This window comes from Triturus cristatus, chromosome 9 (genome assembly GCF_964204655.1).
Source record: "Triturus cristatus chromosome 9, aTriCri1.1, whole genome shotgun sequence".
Lineage (NCBI taxonomy): Eukaryota > Metazoa > Chordata > Amphibia > Caudata > Salamandridae > Triturus > Triturus cristatus.
The window spans coordinates 145,238,702-145,258,184 of record NC_140592.1 but is presented as its reverse complement, the minus strand read 5'-3'; the positions used below and the strand labels follow the sequence as shown (position 1 = coordinate 145,258,184).

The 19,483-nt window shown below is 40.5% G+C and overlaps 1 protein-coding gene across 2 annotated transcripts in view; it reads left to right on the top strand.

Annotated features, from left to right (window-relative positions):
* PHF2 (PHD finger protein 2) overlaps positions 1–19,483 on the top strand; it is a 499,797-nt gene that overhangs the window by 342,581 nt on the left and 137,733 nt on the right. For both annotated transcript variants that reach the window (XM_085624580.1, XM_085624579.1), the window contains exons 4-5: positions 10,885–11,045; positions 17,289–17,430. In XM_085624580.1, the coding sequence (XP_085480706.1) occupies positions 10,885–11,045; positions 17,289–17,430 (303 nt within the window). The remainder of the gene's footprint in view (positions 1–10,884; positions 11,046–17,288; positions 17,431–19,483) is intronic.

The following is a 19,483-nucleotide window of genomic DNA, read 5'->3' as shown; positions in this document are numbered from 1 at the left end:
GTCCAGTTAAGGTCAAACACTTACCCTGCCTAAGGTTAACTCAGCTCCTTTTTCAAGTCTCAGGAGCCTGGTCCATAGCTAAGGAAGAGGACATATCTATAAATCTCAGTCTGTTTACTTCTGCATGACATAAGGCTCATTTATTTAATAATGAATTTTAGTAATTGTAATGTGATGTTAACTTTGCTTCAGATTTTTGATAATTGTATGTGATGTTAATTACTACTGGTTCTTAGCCATTACAAAAAAAAAATATATGGCTGTGACCAAAATAAAGATCAAAAGTTAAAAGTTCCAAGCATATATATTTAAAGCTTTGTACAAAGAATGCTTTGACAATTTCACTCAAAATACTTAGATGCTTACGTGCAGCAACTAAAATGTTCCACAGCGTTATAAAGTACCTTGCCTATCATTTTCTAATGCTGATGTTTTGGTGGCCAATGACCAATATGAAAGTAGGGCAAACAAATTGTCAATATATCTCACAGAATTGAATCCCTGAGGTAAAAACACGATTTTTATTCCACAACATATTTTAATAGTTGTAATACATTTCTGAATATCTTACTTTGAAGCATTTTATATTGCTCACTGTCTTGTGCAACAGCTTTTGAAATTTATAGCTAGGTAGAAAAGCTAAATAAATATTTATGAAAAGCATTCGAAAATGGGGTGTACTTTCTTAAACTGGCATGATGCAGGGGATTTCACAAACAATGCATATTTTACAATAGTCCTATAATAGTTTTTTTCTTTTGAGTTATTTTTTGAGCACTCACACCACCTTTCAGGTTCTCTCAGCGCCCAGGCAGAGTAAGAAAGGTAATGAATGAGCAGAAAGTTAGTTGTGTGCATATGGAGTTAATCTACCTAAATGAAATAAAAACATTGACTCCTACTAGTGCCCTAAAACTTTTCACATAGTTGCAGTGTGGGCATTTTATCCTAAAGGCAGCAGCTCTTCCTGCTACCTACCTGTACCTTCATGAGCAAAAAAAAAAAGAAATGATTTTCAGTCAGTCAGTCAGTCTTTATTTCGACTTATTGTCATAAAAGACAAATTAAAAACACATTTCATCATCAAATACAACAAAAGAAAAAAAAAAGAAAAAGGACAATTCATCATCAGGTATATCCATTTGAGCTACACATTTGAGTTATACACAAAAATCATGACACTGAAACTGAAAACAGCAGGATTTAAGTTCACTACATAAGTGGTATTCCTACTCGACCAAGTAAGAAAATAAATAACTGTCTTCCATAAAAACACACTAAAACTGTAAAAAGGTACCACAATTGTACTGGGTTTACTTTAGGGCGACTGGAGGGCTTTCAGTTTCCCAACTCTTATTATCCACATCCATTTCAGAAATTTTGCTAAAGCTATCACTATTGTTTCAGAACAGTCGGTTTGAAATATTCTCTGTGCAGTAATCCCCGTCATAATACCCTTTTAAATACAAACTGCTCTTATCCATTTATGACGGGGGGCCTTATATTCTGGGCAAATAAACAAAACATGGGCTATGGTTTCCGGGTATGTTATGCAAAAAGGGCACATTTGGTCATTTTTACTACATGCCCATTTACAGGTGACCGTATTCAGTGGTAGAGTACCTACCCTAAACTGATGGAATAATTTCCTATCATGAGGCATTGTAATCAGATCCCAGTACATCTCATACCCAGGAGTATGTTTCAGCTCCAAAAAAGCCTTAGTACACGATGGAGCAATATGTGACTGAAACTCCTCCTGGGATATGAATGACCAGTAGGCCTCTTTTAACTGTTGTTTGGTAGGAAATAATGTCCCCTGAGGATTATCCCAAAGATCCCCCAATCCTAGGGACTTAAGGAGAATTTTAACCTTTCTAAACCATAGAATTTTACCCCCAGAATCCATATCACGCGTTTCCAAAAGTGCTAGCGCATAGTGATTCAATTCTGGGGTTACCCACAGTCTTCTCCAGTAGGCAACTGGTCTAAATCTACAAATATTTTCTAGACTCTGACATCCCAAATCCATGCGCAGAGGTACGAGTGGAGTAGAATGTGGGAGTCCTGTTATACAGCGGAGAAATTTGTTGTGTGCTTTTTGTAAACCTGCTATATCAGACGACCCCCACAGTTCCGCTCCATATAACATGGAAGATCTTACACTTGAGTCATAGATTCTTAGTACTGGGGCTACAGGTTTAGTGGCTGACAACTTAAATTCTCTTAAAAGGGCACCAGCTAGTTGTGCGTGCTTAGAGATTAAATGGGCCACATGCGGCTTCCACTGTAATCTAGAGCCCAATGTAATACCCAGGTAACTGAAGCTATCAGTCTGCTCTAATGGTTCCCCGTTCATAAAGACTCTGCCCCTAATGTTCCTATGCCTATGCATTGTCATAAATTTGGTTTTAGAGACATTAACAGAGAGGCCGTAGTCATTGCAAAATTTTTCAAAGCAGTCTATTGCCTTCTGTAACCCTTCCTGAGTCTTTGATAATAGGAGGGTGTCATCGGCAAACATTAGCAGGGGGACGGGGATACCGTTCTGTTTGGGTGCGTCAGTAGTAGAGTCTTTATAATAATCTATAACTCTATTTATATATAGTGTGAATAATGTGGGTGCCAGCACACACCCTTGCCGCACGCCCCTTTCCGTTGGAAAACTGACGGTCACCTGACTCTGGTTGCCCCATCTGACCTGCGCGTAATTATTTTCATGTAGTTTAATCAAAACCGCAAGCAGTTCAGGTGGGATACCCTGCTCATGGAGCGCTCTCCACAGCCTATCTCTTGGGACTAGGTCGAATGCAGCCTTTAAATCAACAAAGGCTGCATATAATGTGCCACCCCCCAGAACCACCCATTTCCAATATATTGTGGAAAATCTAAAAACTTGATCTACCGTGCTAGTCAGGGGTCGGAAGTCAGCCTGTAAAGTGGACATGACTCCCGAGTCCTCTATCCAGTTCTGGACCCTGAGAAGTACCATTCTGGCCACAACCTTCTGAATACAGGCTATTAAGCTAATTGGCCTGTAGTTTCCCGGGTCAGCTCGGTCACCCTTCTTAAAAATTGGTATGATTTCTGCTCCCCGCCATATATCCGGCACCGTAGTGCCTTTGGCAATAGTGTTCGCCAGTAATTCAATGTAAGGGACCCAGACTGATTTGCTATGCAGAAACAAATCTGCGGGAATTTTATCTAAGCCCGGGGCCCTGCCTTTGGGAATTAGATTGAGGGCACATTCAACATCTTTCTTGGTGAACACTAGCATGTTTGCTGAAAAAGGACGGCTGAGAGAGGCTAGGGCAGGTGGTGGGACATTATTTGGGTTAGCGAACTGGACCTTAAAGTGCTTGACCCAATGTTCTGGCGGGACATGATTAACCGGGAATGGTTTTTGGTTCCCCATGCCCCACCTCACAAGATGCCAGAAGTCCGTCGAGTCTCTGGACTTACTGGCTGCCAATAACTCCTCCCAGTATTTAGTGTCCCACGCTTTTTTCGCGGCGTTTTGTGTCCATTTATAATGATTCCTTGCCGCCCGTATAGCCTCCCTATCAGTGGATCGCACTGCATCAGCTAAAGATTTGTATGCAGTCCTGCAGTTTTTATCATACCATGATTCCTGTTTTCTTTTCCCCTTACCGGGGTTCCTCTTCCTCAGAATACTAAAATATTTACTTAGTTTAAAAAAAAAAAAAGGGTCGAGTGAATATGGACTACCCTGCTGCAGTAATCCTCATAATCCAGCTGCCCCTGCATTTCAATAATTGCTTCTTTTACCATGTCATTCATTTCATGGTTTCGGGTTTACCCAGACACTCGGCCCATCTAACCCGCCGAGTATCATTTGTCATGGCGATATCTTCTATTACATCATCTGATATTAACCCCAACCCTTTGTGAAGCTGTAGCTCAAGACTAAGAGGGTTATGGTCACTTTCAATACGATGAATTACAGTCATATCACGTATTGAGGTCCAAAATTCAAGATTGACCAGAATGTAGTCAATTCTGCTAGTGCTCAGTCCGTTATTAAAAGTTGGATTACCCTGTTCATCCCCTCGAGTCCTACCGTTCACTGCTCTCAGCCCGTGTTCTAAACTGAAGGTCTTGAGTTGTAGGGCTGCCTGGGTCCACCGTTTAATAGGGGGTAGACTAAGGGGGGGGATTTGCCAACAGATATCCTCTGCCTCCGTGAGCTCTAGATCCATATGGTCCAGAGGCTCATAGGAGCAGTTGAAATCTCCGCAAATTAATATGTTGGCACCTCCCCTCCAAATACTAACATAGTGTCCCAGTGCCACCACAACTTCTGATGGTTTCCCTCCCGGCTTTCCCCTAGCATACACATTAAGAAAATGATGAGTTCACCAAATAAGGGAGATTTTAACTTGACCGCCAGAATGTCCCTTGAATTAATTTCTAATTGTGTAGTTGTAAATCCATCATCCTGTTTTACCCAAGTGGTCAGTCCCCCCTTAGGTCTCCCTTTATTTGATTTGGTTGCAGCTATTGCAAAGTGAAGATACCCTGATCTATGTTGGGGTTCTAATGCCCATGTTTCTTGCATATTGACAATCATATAATTATCAATAAAAGTAGCCCAGTCCCTGGAGGCCAACTTATTTTTAAGACCTGCCACGTTCCACGAAACCAAAAACTGGCTCTCCACATTACTGCTTAAGGGATTGTGAACGTTTGTGGTATCTCCTATGCTGCTACTAACCAACACTCCCTCTGTCTCTGATCCACTGACCTCCACCAGACATCCAATTTCATTGGCCTTCCCTGGACAATTACTAGGTGTAAAATAACCTGCAACTCCGGGGACAGCTTCATATTTGGTTAGACCATGGATTGTTGTATTACTGACACGGCTACCTTGGTTGTCTGTTTGTGTACAGTGGTCAGAATTATTTGGCACATTTATAATGACACTAGTCGAATCAGGAACTCCATCGGATATATTTGAAACAGTGGGTACATTCCCTTTCAAAACCTCAACCAAACCACCTGCATTTAAAAAATGTACACCCACTATCTCCTCCCCTCTTGACTGTAGACTTCAATCACAGGCATCCAGACCACTAAAGATGTCAAACCTGTTAGACACCTCCAGTGGAGTGAATAGCACTGGATAGTCCGTGCTCCTATGTACAGTGATACTTGGCCTATTAGGTACTATATTCCACCCAGATGTTTCTGCAATTGAAGCTGCAGGGTGCACATAGGCAGAATTCCTGTTGTTCATCATGATGGGGAAATTGGTATTAGAAAAAGAGTAACCATGGGCAGGTTGGGAGGCAAATACTACAGATCTTGGGTAGAAATAAGTCAGAGGGCGTGGAATAATGCTACTATCAAAATTTACCTGAGGCCAAGTCAGGATATAGCGTACTGCATTGTGATCTCTAAAATTGACCACAACTATATCCCCCCCAATGTCTTTAGGTCTACCACCCAACCACTGAAGACGGCGTACATGAATTATTTCACCATCTATATTACTGGCAATTGGCCTGTGTAATGTCAGCCAGTGTGTTATTTTGTTCTTTAGTTGGGAAAAACCCTCTCTCTTGTTCACTGGGAGCTCTGGTACCCCTGTGAGAATCACAACATACGGTGCGGCCTCAGGCGGAAGATCCGGTAGTGGTCTCCTGAACTGTTCCCCCCGGGTCTGCCTGGGGCCTCCCTCCTCATGTCTCTTTAATCCATTCGAACAATTACCCAGATCTCTGGTAGATTTATTATCAGAGATTATTGGATAACAGTTAGTTTTAACTGTTGCGATGCTTACGGGAGCATTTATCTGATTTGTAGTGAAATTATTATGAGCGGGTTTAGGGGCAAGAACTGTCCCACTCGAAGGGTGACTGCTAGAGGACGGGGCGTCTAATATGGAGTTGTTTGAGATTGTATTTAGAACTGCCCCAATTTCAGTAGATGATGGTCGAAAGTTATTAGCGGATTTAACCGCTGGGGAAGGAACTGAGACCTGTTTAATCCCTAAATTAGCTTTTTGTCGAGTAGGACTTCTCTTCCTACCCAGGTCTACTTCTATTTTCCCTAATCTGTTCTCTATTTTTTCCAATCTGTCCACTATTGCTAGAGTATAAGATCGCATAATCATCTCAATACTATCCAAAAGATTACTGGTATGTATTGTATTAGACCCATTATCCTCCAAGCTATGTTTAGTACTATGTTTCCCCTCTGTATGTGCAGAAGTTAACACTGATATAGGATCATTATGATTTTCATTTGAATGAGGGAGCGGCTCAGAACTAACCACACAAAATGTCATCTGTTATTTCAGAAACACCACTCTAATCTTACCAAGGAGGAGATACTTAGGTATCTCAGGAATTTAAAAGAAGGCCTGGGCGGTGAACTCCATTCCGTTCGTGGAGTTAGCAGAGTTTTCTGCACTCCGCGGAGCACGCAGAGATTTGCGGAGAAGAGTTTTTTCCACGCTCGCGCTCGGCAACGTTAAGAGTGAGGAAAATCCAACCCTAGACCACTTCCCAACGAGATTTCTCAACGAGGATGGTCATGAACGCTCGCGTTGAGAAACCATCCATTTGCGTTGAGGAAGTTGCCTCTTCAGTAGAAAATCTACTCGAGCAGCAGAAAGAAGCAGCACCCTCTTGTGCTGCGCTTTGTGACATTTGCACTGATTTTCCAGCATTGGACAAACACCCGACGCTAAAAATCAGCGTGACATTTTATGTACAGAAAATTCAAGAGGCAGCAGACTTGATATACAGGAGAAGATTGTCTGTCCTTACAGTGTCAATGTTTCAAAAGTGCATATTCTGTAGGATCCTCAATGTAACTGAAAGTAACAGCATACATCCGTTTGGGAAGTTTATGTTGCTCTCAGTATTGTGTAAAGACATTTATCCAACCACTTGCAGTTAAGGTCCTGTTCTGCCAATATGTTAGCAGCCTTTTACCAATTTTTTCAGAGTTCTATTTGGACAGGACTTGTTCTAGATTTTATGACAAAGACATTGGTCAGCCATATAATGAAAAAGCCAATTCTTGTTCCCCGACAATAAACAATATTGTATTAACTCAAACACTCCTCTAGCATTAAAAATCATAGAAAAGGAAACTAAACTCCCATTTGTAAGCTGCGGACAGTGTTACAGTACCGTTAGGTTAATGCCCTACTATACAGATTTCACATACATTCATATATATTTGCATACGCAATCAGTTTTTGATCCAACTAAGTCCCCAGGGATCCTATTTATTGCCTTTGTTACTCATCATCTATATTTAGCATCAGTACTCTCTTCCGCTAGCCATCGCTAGGTGATATGAGGCCAATTCCAGAATTAGGCTGATCACAACTTGGTTACCTTCAATCTGATCAAGATCGCAGGAGTATACAACACTTTACACATAACATATCAACCTAGATCACTGACAGTTAGCTCAGCCTTAATAGAACTAAAGCTGTTCCGGCAGGTTACTCCTGTTAGCATCTCAGAGGGCATTTATACTTTGGTTGATGTTAGTTCATCGCTTCCCTGTTGGAAGACTGTTGGAAGACTGCATGTCATATTTAGACACCCTTTTGTTGTGAAACATGTTGATCTGTAAAAATATGCAGGCAAAACCAGTAGATTAGGAGAATTTATATTGTAAGCAAAAGGATACATAAATTACCCCATAAATGTAATTGTCATATGGGGCATGTATAAAGGAGAACAAAAAAATGGTGCGACTATAACCACCACCAAACAACACCAATTGACCATACAAACATAAATCAGTGGTAGAGCACAGAATAATTAAAACACACCACACCAACAAACAGTGACACAACCACTCACACAACCAAGGAAACTGAAACATAGGCACAGGTATTTTTCAATATTCACATAATGTCACCAGTAATGAGTATCTTTCAATCCCCACACTCATCCCAAGAAGGGTCATGTGTTTTAGTAATGGGAATCTTTCACACCACACACTCATCCCTTGTAAGGGTATCTACTTTTTTGCAGAAGGTATGTTTCAGCCAGCCTGTTTAGCCCACAGAAGTACATGTTGTGTTTTAGCATTGGTAAGCTAAATTCATACATAAGTGACTTCACCAGGAGCAGGTGTAGTTAGATGCTTGGTCATTGCCATCTGAACTGTGTAAGGACCCCATAACCCTGACATTTCTTTACATCATTGGATAAGGTGACCAGCATGATTCCACGCGCTTCTTTTCTGATCTCTGTGCTGAAAGTGCACTTTATCAATGGTAATGCTCAGCAGACCACCCTTTTGAGGTCTCGCCTGACCCAGCGCATGCGCTGGTCTGGCGAGACTTATTGAGAGGGCTCCAAAAAGTGCTACCAGGCCAGCCTAGAGCTACAGTGCATGTGCGAGGGCGCGCGCGCCGCGCTTGACCGCGATTACTTTCACTTTCGCGGCTTTGATGTTTGATCACTTTCACGGCCGCACGGCCGCTTGACATAGCCAATAGGTCTCGCTTTTAGGACCTTATAAGTATTTAGTTTTGCAACTGTAGCATGGCTAAACACTTATAAGGTCCCAAAGGCGAGACCTATTGGCTATGCCAAAGCTTGTTTTGTTCTGCTTAGCATTTGTACTTTGCCTGGTGGGCCTTGACAGGGAAAAGTAATAACAGTCCCCGAATTTCTACCCTCCCTAGGTAGGGTGGTGTGACCATCCCTAGGACCAGGCAGCCCAGTAGCATACAGGCCATCAAGTCAAGGTTCCCACCATGGAGCAGCTGATCCTTTGTCAGCAGAAACTCAGCAGTTCCACCTGCGAGCTGGCTGGATTGGAGCACTATCAAAGCATGACTGTGCTCCTGTTCCATCAAAGCCTAGATAAGCCCCTGTTTAAATCTTTAAAAAAGAAGCATTGTTTCAATACATTTCGGATAGGAATTATCTTCATTATACCTCTAAATAAAGATAAGGTACTGGCAGTCCTGTTTGATGTTGATAAGCCCCTGGCGAATAAAGGAAATTCCATTGTGGCTCATTTAAATTACTACTTGAAATTATGCAGATGGATTTTCGCCCTGGCGAAAGGTAAAAAGCCACTATTGAAAGAGGGGCTAAAAACAAAATTGCATTGGTGATGGATGCCACCAAAATAAGCACCAGATTTCACAGATGGTAAAGAATTCTCCAGCTTGAATCAGTATATCTAACTCCAAACATATGCACATCATGCCCACGGCAAAGGCTACTCTGGCTTTCGTGTAGTCTGTAGTCAAGTTTCAAACATTCACTGTAGTTAACTAGGTTCTGAATGGTTTTAGCACTGTAACATCTCAGACATATTGAAGTGGTATAAAGTAGGTTGGGGTGATAGCTCAATTACACCGGAATTTTTGTTTTGCTATTTGGGGATTTTTGTGTTACGTCTGTTAACCAAAATGAATGAAATGATGCCGCATTGCGTACTTACGCCACGTTCACAGCAAAATAATAGTGCGAGAACAACATGATTGGCCAGAAAGTGAACATCTGTCGTTCACTGTATTTATCTTTTAAACACTGTGTGTTTTCCTGCAAATTGAGTACTCTCATCCAACATGGACGCAAGAACGCATTTCATGCCGAAATATAGTGCTAAATGCCATGTTTAACAATGTAAAAAGGCATAATTGTATTTAATTTTCACTTAATTACCTGAAAGCAAATAGCACGAACATCATACACCCCGAGTGTAAACCAACTCCTATATAAATGCCAGGAGTGCAACTGCCTCTGGAACCACAGAGAAGTAGGTGACATCTGCTGGGGAGGGTTGGTTTCTCCATAGGACAGCTGATGGTAGAAAACTTGGGGAACATTTTTCAAGAGGACCGAGGAAGCATTTGCTTCCTCCTGATATTCAGGAAACAATTATAAACTTTATCTCTCAGCCTTCTCTCATCATGGCCTCAGCTCAATCAAATCATTAAAAGTCCCCAAGATGCCGGATATATTCATTAGACCGAAACTGTATGCTACCACATTCAGCAGTTTTTCTGCACTAAATTGAACAAGTTAAATTTAAAACACCCTCTTTATGCTGGGAAGTTAATGGCAGACACAGGGGCGTGCTTGCACATACTGACGACTGCAAACACAGCACTTGATTAAGTTAAAATGTAAATACTTCATTTTCTAAATGCAACTCGTGTGCAGCAAAGGCTGTCTTGCTACAGTGCAATACCGAGGCATTGCTTCAGTTGTGAGCAAAATGGTTTAAGATGGAAATATCAATTTGTAAATTGAAAGGTTTATTGTTATTGAGGGTTGAGAAGTGTGGCTCAATGATTAGAGCGGCAGACCCTGATGCAGAGGTCTAGCCCGGGACCAGGGTTCAATTCCCCGCCTCGGCGGGTCTTGGGCTCAAAAATTCCACGGACCTGATAATTCTCGCCTCGGTGCCTATTCCAATCATGGAGTCCCACTCTGCAACTCTGGGCAATAGCTTGCTTAATCTCCACAATGGCCCCCACAACGCTAAGGATGCCTAGCCTCCACCTTGGGGGTGCCCAGGAGTGGACGCCTCACAGGGAAAGCCAGGATGGGTTCCACAGCGGTATTCGTACAAGCGCCTTGAGACCCTTGCGGGTGAGTAGTGCGCTATACAAGTATCAAATTTAATTTTATTTACAATCCACTACTGTCTTCTGATGTGTCATAGCTGGTACTGCTTGTTGCACCTATGGATGAGGTTGGTGTCAGAATACCTTGATATACTGTATATTGTATCAGCTTGTTTTGCATAAAAATGAAACTGATTTACGTGTATAACCCAGAGTAACTCATTTTAAGTGCCAGCTCCAGACACAAGAAGATAATAAGATCGAACTGTAAAAATATATATTTTTTTCCTTTTTAGTGCTGAAGAGGTGGTATTAAAGCTCAACGGAAACCAGCTAACTCTCGATTACTTGGAGGAAACTGGATTCACAGAACCTATTCTAGTTCCAAAGAAGGATGGATTGGGCATCTCTGTACCAGCACCGACCTTTTATGTTAGCGATGTAGAAAACTATGTTGGTATGTATCCCATAACAACTTATATTTTTTCTATGTTGAATATGTTTGATGCTTATGTTTGATAGTTCAAAATAATATTAAGAAGATGAATCCCTATTGTTATTGATGTTGTTATTCTTCTTATATTATTATTAAAGCAGTAATAATGCATAACAAAAGTGAAGCTGACGATAATGGTGATTGTGTGCTACAAGTATTTTTGTGTCAGTGATGGACAGTAGTTGGCAGATATTTCAAGGTGTTTAATACTGTGAGTTGATTTACAGCTCCTCTCTGTATTCCACCACTCCAAATATTGGTTTTCATTGCATTTGTCAAGTCGTTTATCATAGAATGTGGATTGTTAGAAACTGGGGTTAGACTTATCAGAATTTTGCGCCGGTGCAAAAAGTGTTGCAAATTGGCGCAAAGTGCTGATAAAGTCTATACTTTCCAGTAGAAAACATTGTCTGGATAGTAGCCCTGAAAGTAAAATAAATAGCGCTTTGCACTACTTTGTGTTAAACAGGGTGTGCCATAGGTGGTACATATCTACTAAAAAATTACGCTTCCTTGAAGTAGGCGCTAGCAAGAAGAATTGCTTTTATTTCTCCTACCTTTTTACACATTTCTTGTGTGCCTCACTGTACAGTACACATACACTGTGGGACAAATTTTAAAATATGGCTGAGCGTTGTATTATCTTCTACTCTCTGAAAAAGCAAATAATTACTTTACTTCCTTCCTAGAAATACCTAACAATGAGTTTCACAAGACAGTATGAACAATTGGGAAATTCCCTTTGCCACTTGTGGGCTTGACGTTTATCTTTAAATATAGCACTCTAGCTGACTGGCTCCTTGGTGAGCCTGTTTCTTAAGAAACTATTTGGTTTTTGGTTCTGTGCCTCAAATAGATTTGTATATTGATGTAAGGGTCTAGTGTTTGGTCGTTTCTCAATTTACAGCTTTTGCATTTTGTTCATGCCTGAGGTTATGTAGTCTATGAACCGTAGTTTCTGAGTATCACACACATTTACATTGTTGGCCTAGGCAAGCCCAAATACAACTTGATAGGATTGAGGCGTTGACTTTGGATCTGAAGTATGCACCAGCCAGTATTGGTTTTATTTGGTTTTATTTTCTTGGTGCAATATCACAGGCTCAAAGAACCCTTTGTTGCCTCTAGATCCGCTGGAATATGCATTGTTTCAAATTCAGGTTAGCTCCCATGCATGCTACTTCAGGTAAGAGTAGACTCTTGCTTGGAGGAAGAACACATTCTTTGCCCGCCTCTCTGCTATGGCTCATAGTGGGACACGTGTTTCTGTGGCTTAGCTGTTTGTTCTGTTAGTTCATGCAGTACAGTTTCTCATTTTTATGGATACATTTAACTCAATTTATATTATATTTGCAGCCTTAATTTAAATTCTAACACAGACTGTCTAGTAAAGTGCCTAGAAGGATCTGATCAACAGTGTTTATAAATACTACACCAACACTGATATGTTGTGTTAGCAGTACCAGGCCATCATTTTGCTATCGTGGAATATAATTTGCATACTCACCTTTGCCTTCTTTTTCATGTAAATTCGGATACATCACATCTATTTTCACATTGATCAAGCATCAGCATTGAATCCTTGGACAATTTTGCTCCATTTTTAGACCGACTTTTATACCAATCGGCAGCTACAACATTTCATTTTTGGCCTTTGGTTCATATGTTGCTGTAGACTTGCCCGGCACCTCTGCAAAGTTGACATGATCTGGTCCCAAATCGTACTTCTAAAGTTTTTGCGTATCGGCTTTAGAACAGCATCTGAGAGACTGCAGTTTGACAAACTAGTGAGCAAAATAAAACTCACTAAATGGATATCCTAGGAAAAAATGCACACTGAGCAACAGTAATTGCCCAAAGTCAAGTTTGCAAGTTGTTCTGCATGTCGTGATGTAGAGCTGCCAAACTAGTCAGGTTTACATCTAAGAGTTTAATTTATCACCTCAAATGATCAATTAAGGTCACCTTCTGTGGGACTTCCAGACCACTCCCCCTTTTTAGGCTCCACAGCAGATTGTTGTGTGTCACAAAAGCTCTTTTCATCAATATATTAAAACCGAGTATAAAGAAGCATAGAGAGAGGGCTGGGCATTGGATCAGCCCTCCTCAACCAGTAGCTTTCATGTGGTTTCATGGGTTGCCATTGCATTGCTAGGCTGTCAGGTAAAGCCATCGCATTTTTAGGATGATTACATTGTCCCATTTTTGTTTCAATTACTTTTTGGTGATGGTATTAAGCAGTATTTTTGTTAAAATGCAAAGGCAACATGGTTTGTATCTTGAAACTGAGACCATGTTTGTTTTGCATTTACTTTGCTGTCACAATAACATTCTAGTTGTTGATTTATAAGTTAATGTTTGCTATTTGGATGCCTTCGCCTGTCAAAATAAAGTTACAGAGCCATTTGCTAATTGGGCACACAGGCTTTCTTAAAGAGCAACTAAAATACTGGTGCTTTGTATCTACTATCTAGTATTTTGCTCTATATGTCTTTTAAGTTCATCACCCAAAATGCAAGTTTTGTCTTTTGTCTCAATTTCAAAATACTCTTCTTTAGTGTACAATATTACTATGCTAATGTAATCTGTTCAGGAAGACGCCCTTTTATTCATTATTATTATTATTCTTTGATTTGATATATATTTATCTGAAGCGCAAACAAATACTTGGAGGCATCTTGTCGCTAAGTGACAGGTTTAGTGATAAGCTGCATATTCTATTGGCTAAAGAGCCAAGCATTTAATGCCTTTCAGAACAGGCTGCAAATTCTATTGGCTAAAGAGCCAAGCATTTAATGCCTTTCAGAACAAGCTGCAGATTCTATTGGCTAAAGAGCCAGGGGTTTAATGCCTTTCAGAACAAGCTGCAGATTCTATTGGCTAAAGAGCCAAGCATTTAATGCCTTTCAGAACAAGCTGCAGATTCTATTGGCTAAAGAGCCAAGCATTTAATGCCTTTCAAAACAAGCTTCAAATTCTATTCGCTAAAGAGCCAGGCTTTTAAAGGCTTTCGGAACAAGAGCAGAGATGGAGATGTTTACAGTTCTAAAGGGAGCAAGTTCCAGTTACGCACAGTGCGGATAACAAATCTCCTGCCTCCCCAGCAGGAAAGCTTGAATGAGGGAACAGCCACATTATTATCTGAGCTTAATGAAGAGTCCTGTTTGGTACATACCATCTAAAGTTTTCCCTCAGGTGCGCAGAACCTGAGCCATGAAGATCCTTGTATGCGATGCATAGGGCCTTGAAGATGATGCGCTCTCACAGATCGCCTGTGAGGCAGAGGGAAGTCTGGGGACCTTCAAAAACATCAGAGCAGCCAAATTTGGAAGGATCAGTAATTTATGCAGCAAGCTTTTAGGAAGATTTTCATATAATCCATTACAGTAATCCACTCTGGATTTCACAATGTCTATAACAACTGCTTTCAGTAGGCCAAAAGGTAGAAACTGCTCAATTTTCCTAATGATGCCCAAGGTGTAAAAGGAAGTGGAGATCACTTTATTGACTTGTTCTCTTCAAGTGAGTCTGTCGTCAATCAAAACACTAAGATTTTTTACTTTTTTAACCAGGGTCAGAATAGATCCTAGTTTATCTGGCCACCAGCAAGGGACCAAAAAGAGGTGTGGTTGCCGAATAGGATGGCTTCTGTTTTTAACAAATTTAATTCAAGTCAGTTGTTATCCATCGATTTGCTCACAGCACTCATACAGTCACGAAAGATGTTGCTCATATCAGGGCCTTTGCTAGAAAGAGACACCACGATCCGGGTGTCATCTGCATATGACACTAATGACAACCCAAAAGATTTCTCTAGGGATGCCAAAGTTGTGACATACAAGTTGAAAAGCTTAATGGCGAGCCCTGTGGAACCCTTTAAGGTGAAGAATAGGGTTCAGTTGTAAAATTCCTCAGCGAAACAGCTTGAACAGATATTCTTCATATTATTATTATTATTAAGAAAAAGTCCCAGCAAATTTATAAAACACTTATCTATAACTAAATTTGTGCTTCACTAAAAAGAGTTGTGACAGTGCTCTGATTTATTAGGAAGTTAGGAAGAAAGCTAGAAAATGCATTAATGGCACAGACTTCTAAATATAAGACAATTTTTTATGCCATACCATGTCTAACCTACTATACCTACCAAACTTAATTTCCCTTCCTACCATACTATACTTGACTACCTATCATACCTAATAGCTACTAATACAAGCACTATTGTGTAACTCAAGGGACCACCTGCACTGGCCTAAGTTACTGCAGCCTGCAACAAATTAGTGCTGATCGCAGCTTTTGAATTGCCTGAAAATGTAAATGCCATCGCATCTTGAAAAATATAACCCGTTGGTTTTGCCAATGCTTGTTATTTACTACTGACACGACTAATTGTTGAAACTTTACAGGAAAAAACTATGCTGATGAACTGGTCTTCAGTGCTGTGCTGTATCTGTTGCTTGCCAGCCTTTTCGAAATTGTCTTTCAGCTCATCCTTCCGCTCCCTACAATCCAGAGTAGTCACACCACGATCTCTTGTACAAGCGAATTCTGGCACTTACAGTGTTGACTTACCTACTGCAAGTCATTGTGACTTGTCCTCATCAGAGAATTCCTTCCTTGTACATTACTGTCCGTGTTTCTATTGCTCGCGGTGGTAAACTTCTAGACCAGCACGTTTGTCTCTCATCCATTGCTTAATTTGTGCTGGTGTTTTTCGGTGCTCGGCACCGGCACGTATTTGTAAACACCAGCATTTATTCATGAGAATCCACCACATGGTCATATTGTATATGTGTAATTTTATGCAAAGCTGATTAGTGTATCATTTAACCATTTAATATATCTTAAAAATGATGAAGCCTCGGACTTAAGCCTGTGGTTTAAAGTGACGTGGTTTGTGCCAGATGCAGTGGACCCTCGTGAAATACCTTGGAGCCTAGCACTTAACTTTTTGGACATTAAGCACTTTTCTCATCAAATATTTGGAGTGCATGCAACTCAGACCAGTTTTTGAATAGCGGTGTTGAATAGCAGTTCAGATGGCACACAGAACTGGTGCCTTCTGCCATGGCCATTCCATATACTGAATTTATTAGTGAAAATGTAGCTTGTGATTCCCCATGCTATGGTACATACATATCACTCAGAAACGTTAATGTGATTCGTACAAACTTCTTTTTTGAGAGTGTGAAATGAATACCTTTTAGTTTCCCTAATTTAAGTTAAATAATACGGATTTATGTTAAAGAGCCTTAGACTATGTGCAATCTTGCAATTTGGTAGCATCCTTTAAATTAATTGCCCATAGACGCAAGCTCTGCAGCAGCGTTTAATGACAAAATGTGTCCATTTGCTCAGCGTGCTCAATACCGATTGAGTTATACAGGATTCTTCTCTTTAAATCACTAATTTATTCATGGCAGTCTGTTCATCAGTACTGATGTTGACTATAAAATTAAGTGCGTATTGAATTATTTAATTGTGCCCTTTAGTTCTGATTGACTATTTATAATGATATCTAAACGATTCGACTATAGAAGCAAGTGCGGGAGCTGCACAGAAGTTGCACTTCTGAGAAAGATGGGAAGCTTCAAATATGCTTTTTTTCACTAAACCATGTCCCAGGAAGGAAGCATTGAACTGAAATAAGCGCTTTACTGGACTTTGTTCTGCTCTCTGACCAGTGTAAAATGTCATGCAAATTATTCAGTCGCTTCAATAAACACAGCTAAATGAAATCAAGTGAGGAGATGTGACCTATCAGATAGAGCAGACGCCTTTGGAACCTGCAGGGACATATGTCAATGTGCAACAAGTGCAGTGGCACCGGGGCCCAATGTCCAGGTGGTGGCAACTTAACTAAAATAATTGCTGTAATTTACTACCCAAACACTGGTCATGGGAGCCAATTTGCATGATTGCACTAGGGCCTATAGCACCCATGTAACTTAATTATATGGAGCCAGATTTGAATCCGGGCCTGGCTTCCAGACACAATGTCAGTGTTATTCTAGGCAAGTCATTTAATCTCCCTCTGCCTAATAATGTATAATGTAATGTGTGTAAAATGTATTTGTGCAATCCTCTTTTCATGAACATAATCTTATCCTAAACCCTCAAATCATGTATAGCGCTGGGTTGCTTCAGCTAGGTTGGCGCTATATAAATATCAATACATATCCTTCTTTCCACCTCTTTTGACAGGTCCAGAACGTGTTGTTGATGTCACCGACGTCACCAAACAGAAAGAATGCAAGATGAAGTTAAAAGAATTTGTTGATTACTACTACAGCACAAATAGGAAGCGCGTTCTCAATGTTATCAACTTAGAATTTTCAGACACCAGGTAAGTCTTAGCCACTTCCTTTAAGTGTTTTTTCAATATCTGTTTTCACGATTGGGCCATTTGAGGTTTTAGAAATTGTGAAGTTTGAGCTAGGCGTCATGCTTTCAAATAAATGTTCACTTGACACTTCCCCATGATTAGACAAGAACTTTTTTCAGGGACCTTTAAAAACCTTCCTTTAGGCACAGAATGAATGAAATCACAGCATCCACACTACACAGACGCGAGAACCGATCACACGAAAATGAAGCCATTCATAAATTGTTAATTTCTAAGTGGTGATGCACTCAAGGCCATTACTTAACTTTAACAGAGTTCTCTTAACTGGATCTCCTTCAGAAAATTAGAACAATTTTGTAATGTACAGCTCTTGCTGCTTGAACTAACTACATGGTTATTAGGGCTTGCAATTAAAAAATAAAATGTGCGATTGGCTGTATTTCTGTATGATTCCATGTTCCTTTTATTTCCACTATAACGAGGTAAGATAATGATTGCAAATATTTTTGATTTTTAAAGATTTATTCATCTAAGAAATGTTTTTGGTACTTAGTTTTCAAGTCCACTGAAATTGGTTTGAAATGTCACATCTGCCCTATCAGAGCGTAAAGTAGATAATGGATATATGACATTTAAATAATTCCTACACTTTTTTATAAATAAACTATTGGACGAGTTCACCATGTTTCAAGTTGTTTAAGGCTACTACATTCGAAAACCATCATTATTAATTGGAGAATCTAATCGGGTTAGTCACTGCAGTGATGTAGTTCATAACCAGAAGCTTCTGCCTCCTATTTTTTCGCCATCTTACCCAGTACTCCTGAGGTACCAAGGATGCAGAGGGAGGATGGGCACTGTCATGCCCCTTCCCCTGGACTATCTTGAATCTTAAAGAAAGCAGCAGAAAAGTGTATGATGGACGACCATTTTCCCAACCTTTCCCTTCTTTTTGGGCTTCTCCCCAGGGTCGAGGGGAACAGCCTCTACCCTGCCTCCTGCGGTTCTGTAGAGACCTGCGTAAGAGAGCCGCTTAGTGTGACAAACCTCTGTTGTCATGGTGTCTACCCTTGCTTCTACTCTGCTCAGCAATGTGGTGAAGGCAACGATTCTCAGAGGAAGTTAGATGAGGGTGTTAGGATGATTAATGTAATCAAAATAGAAATGTAGGGGAAGGTGGCTGGTGGGCCGCTGTAGAGAATGGGAAGGGGTGGCAAAACAACATTTTTTGGTTTTTAATGAGAGGTTTTTTTGGGGTGGGGAGGTTTTAGGGGGGAGGGGATATTCCAGAATATGCTAGAAGAGGCTAATTTAACTTCACGGGGCCCATTCACGCTCTCACTAAGCAGCCGTTCAAAGACTGCCCTTGCATATAATTCAGCTTCTGGCCACCTTTCTGCACTTTGATAACATGGCCATCTTCTCCCAATGTTTGTATTTTGTTACTATGGGGGTTATCAATCAAACAACAAAGAAACTTGAAAGAACTTTCAGCTCCCCGATGGGCATGCACTGCCCTCCCCACTTGCACATATTGCCCAAAGTATTAGCTGCAACACATTTATAAATTAGGCCCATCGCCGAGCCTGGAACCATTAATATTCCATCTGATAGGTCCAACTGAGAGAACACAGACTGGGTCCTAAAATCTGATCTTATCTGTGTGGTGTTACTTTGATTGGTTTTGTCCAATCCCACACATAGGCATCCACATAGAATTAAAGTCCATTCTGTCACAGAAAGCCTCTGTCTGAGGTTTAGTCAAGTCGGTTGACCCCTACTGTCCATGTTGCATTGCTTTCTAAGTTTTCATTTTTGATCATAGTTTTTATTTCACGCTAAACCAATATAACATGCATAAAAACAGCTGTATCAACATTCACTGCACACAGTTATTAAAACCAACTATAAAAATGGTATAAATAAAGGATAAAATTAGTTTGCAAATTTTCACAATTGTCTTCTTCACCCATAATTCCAGCACTTATATAGAAGCAATTCAATGGTTGCCCAAATGAATTAATGCAGCTTTATGAACATTTGAGGAAAAGGA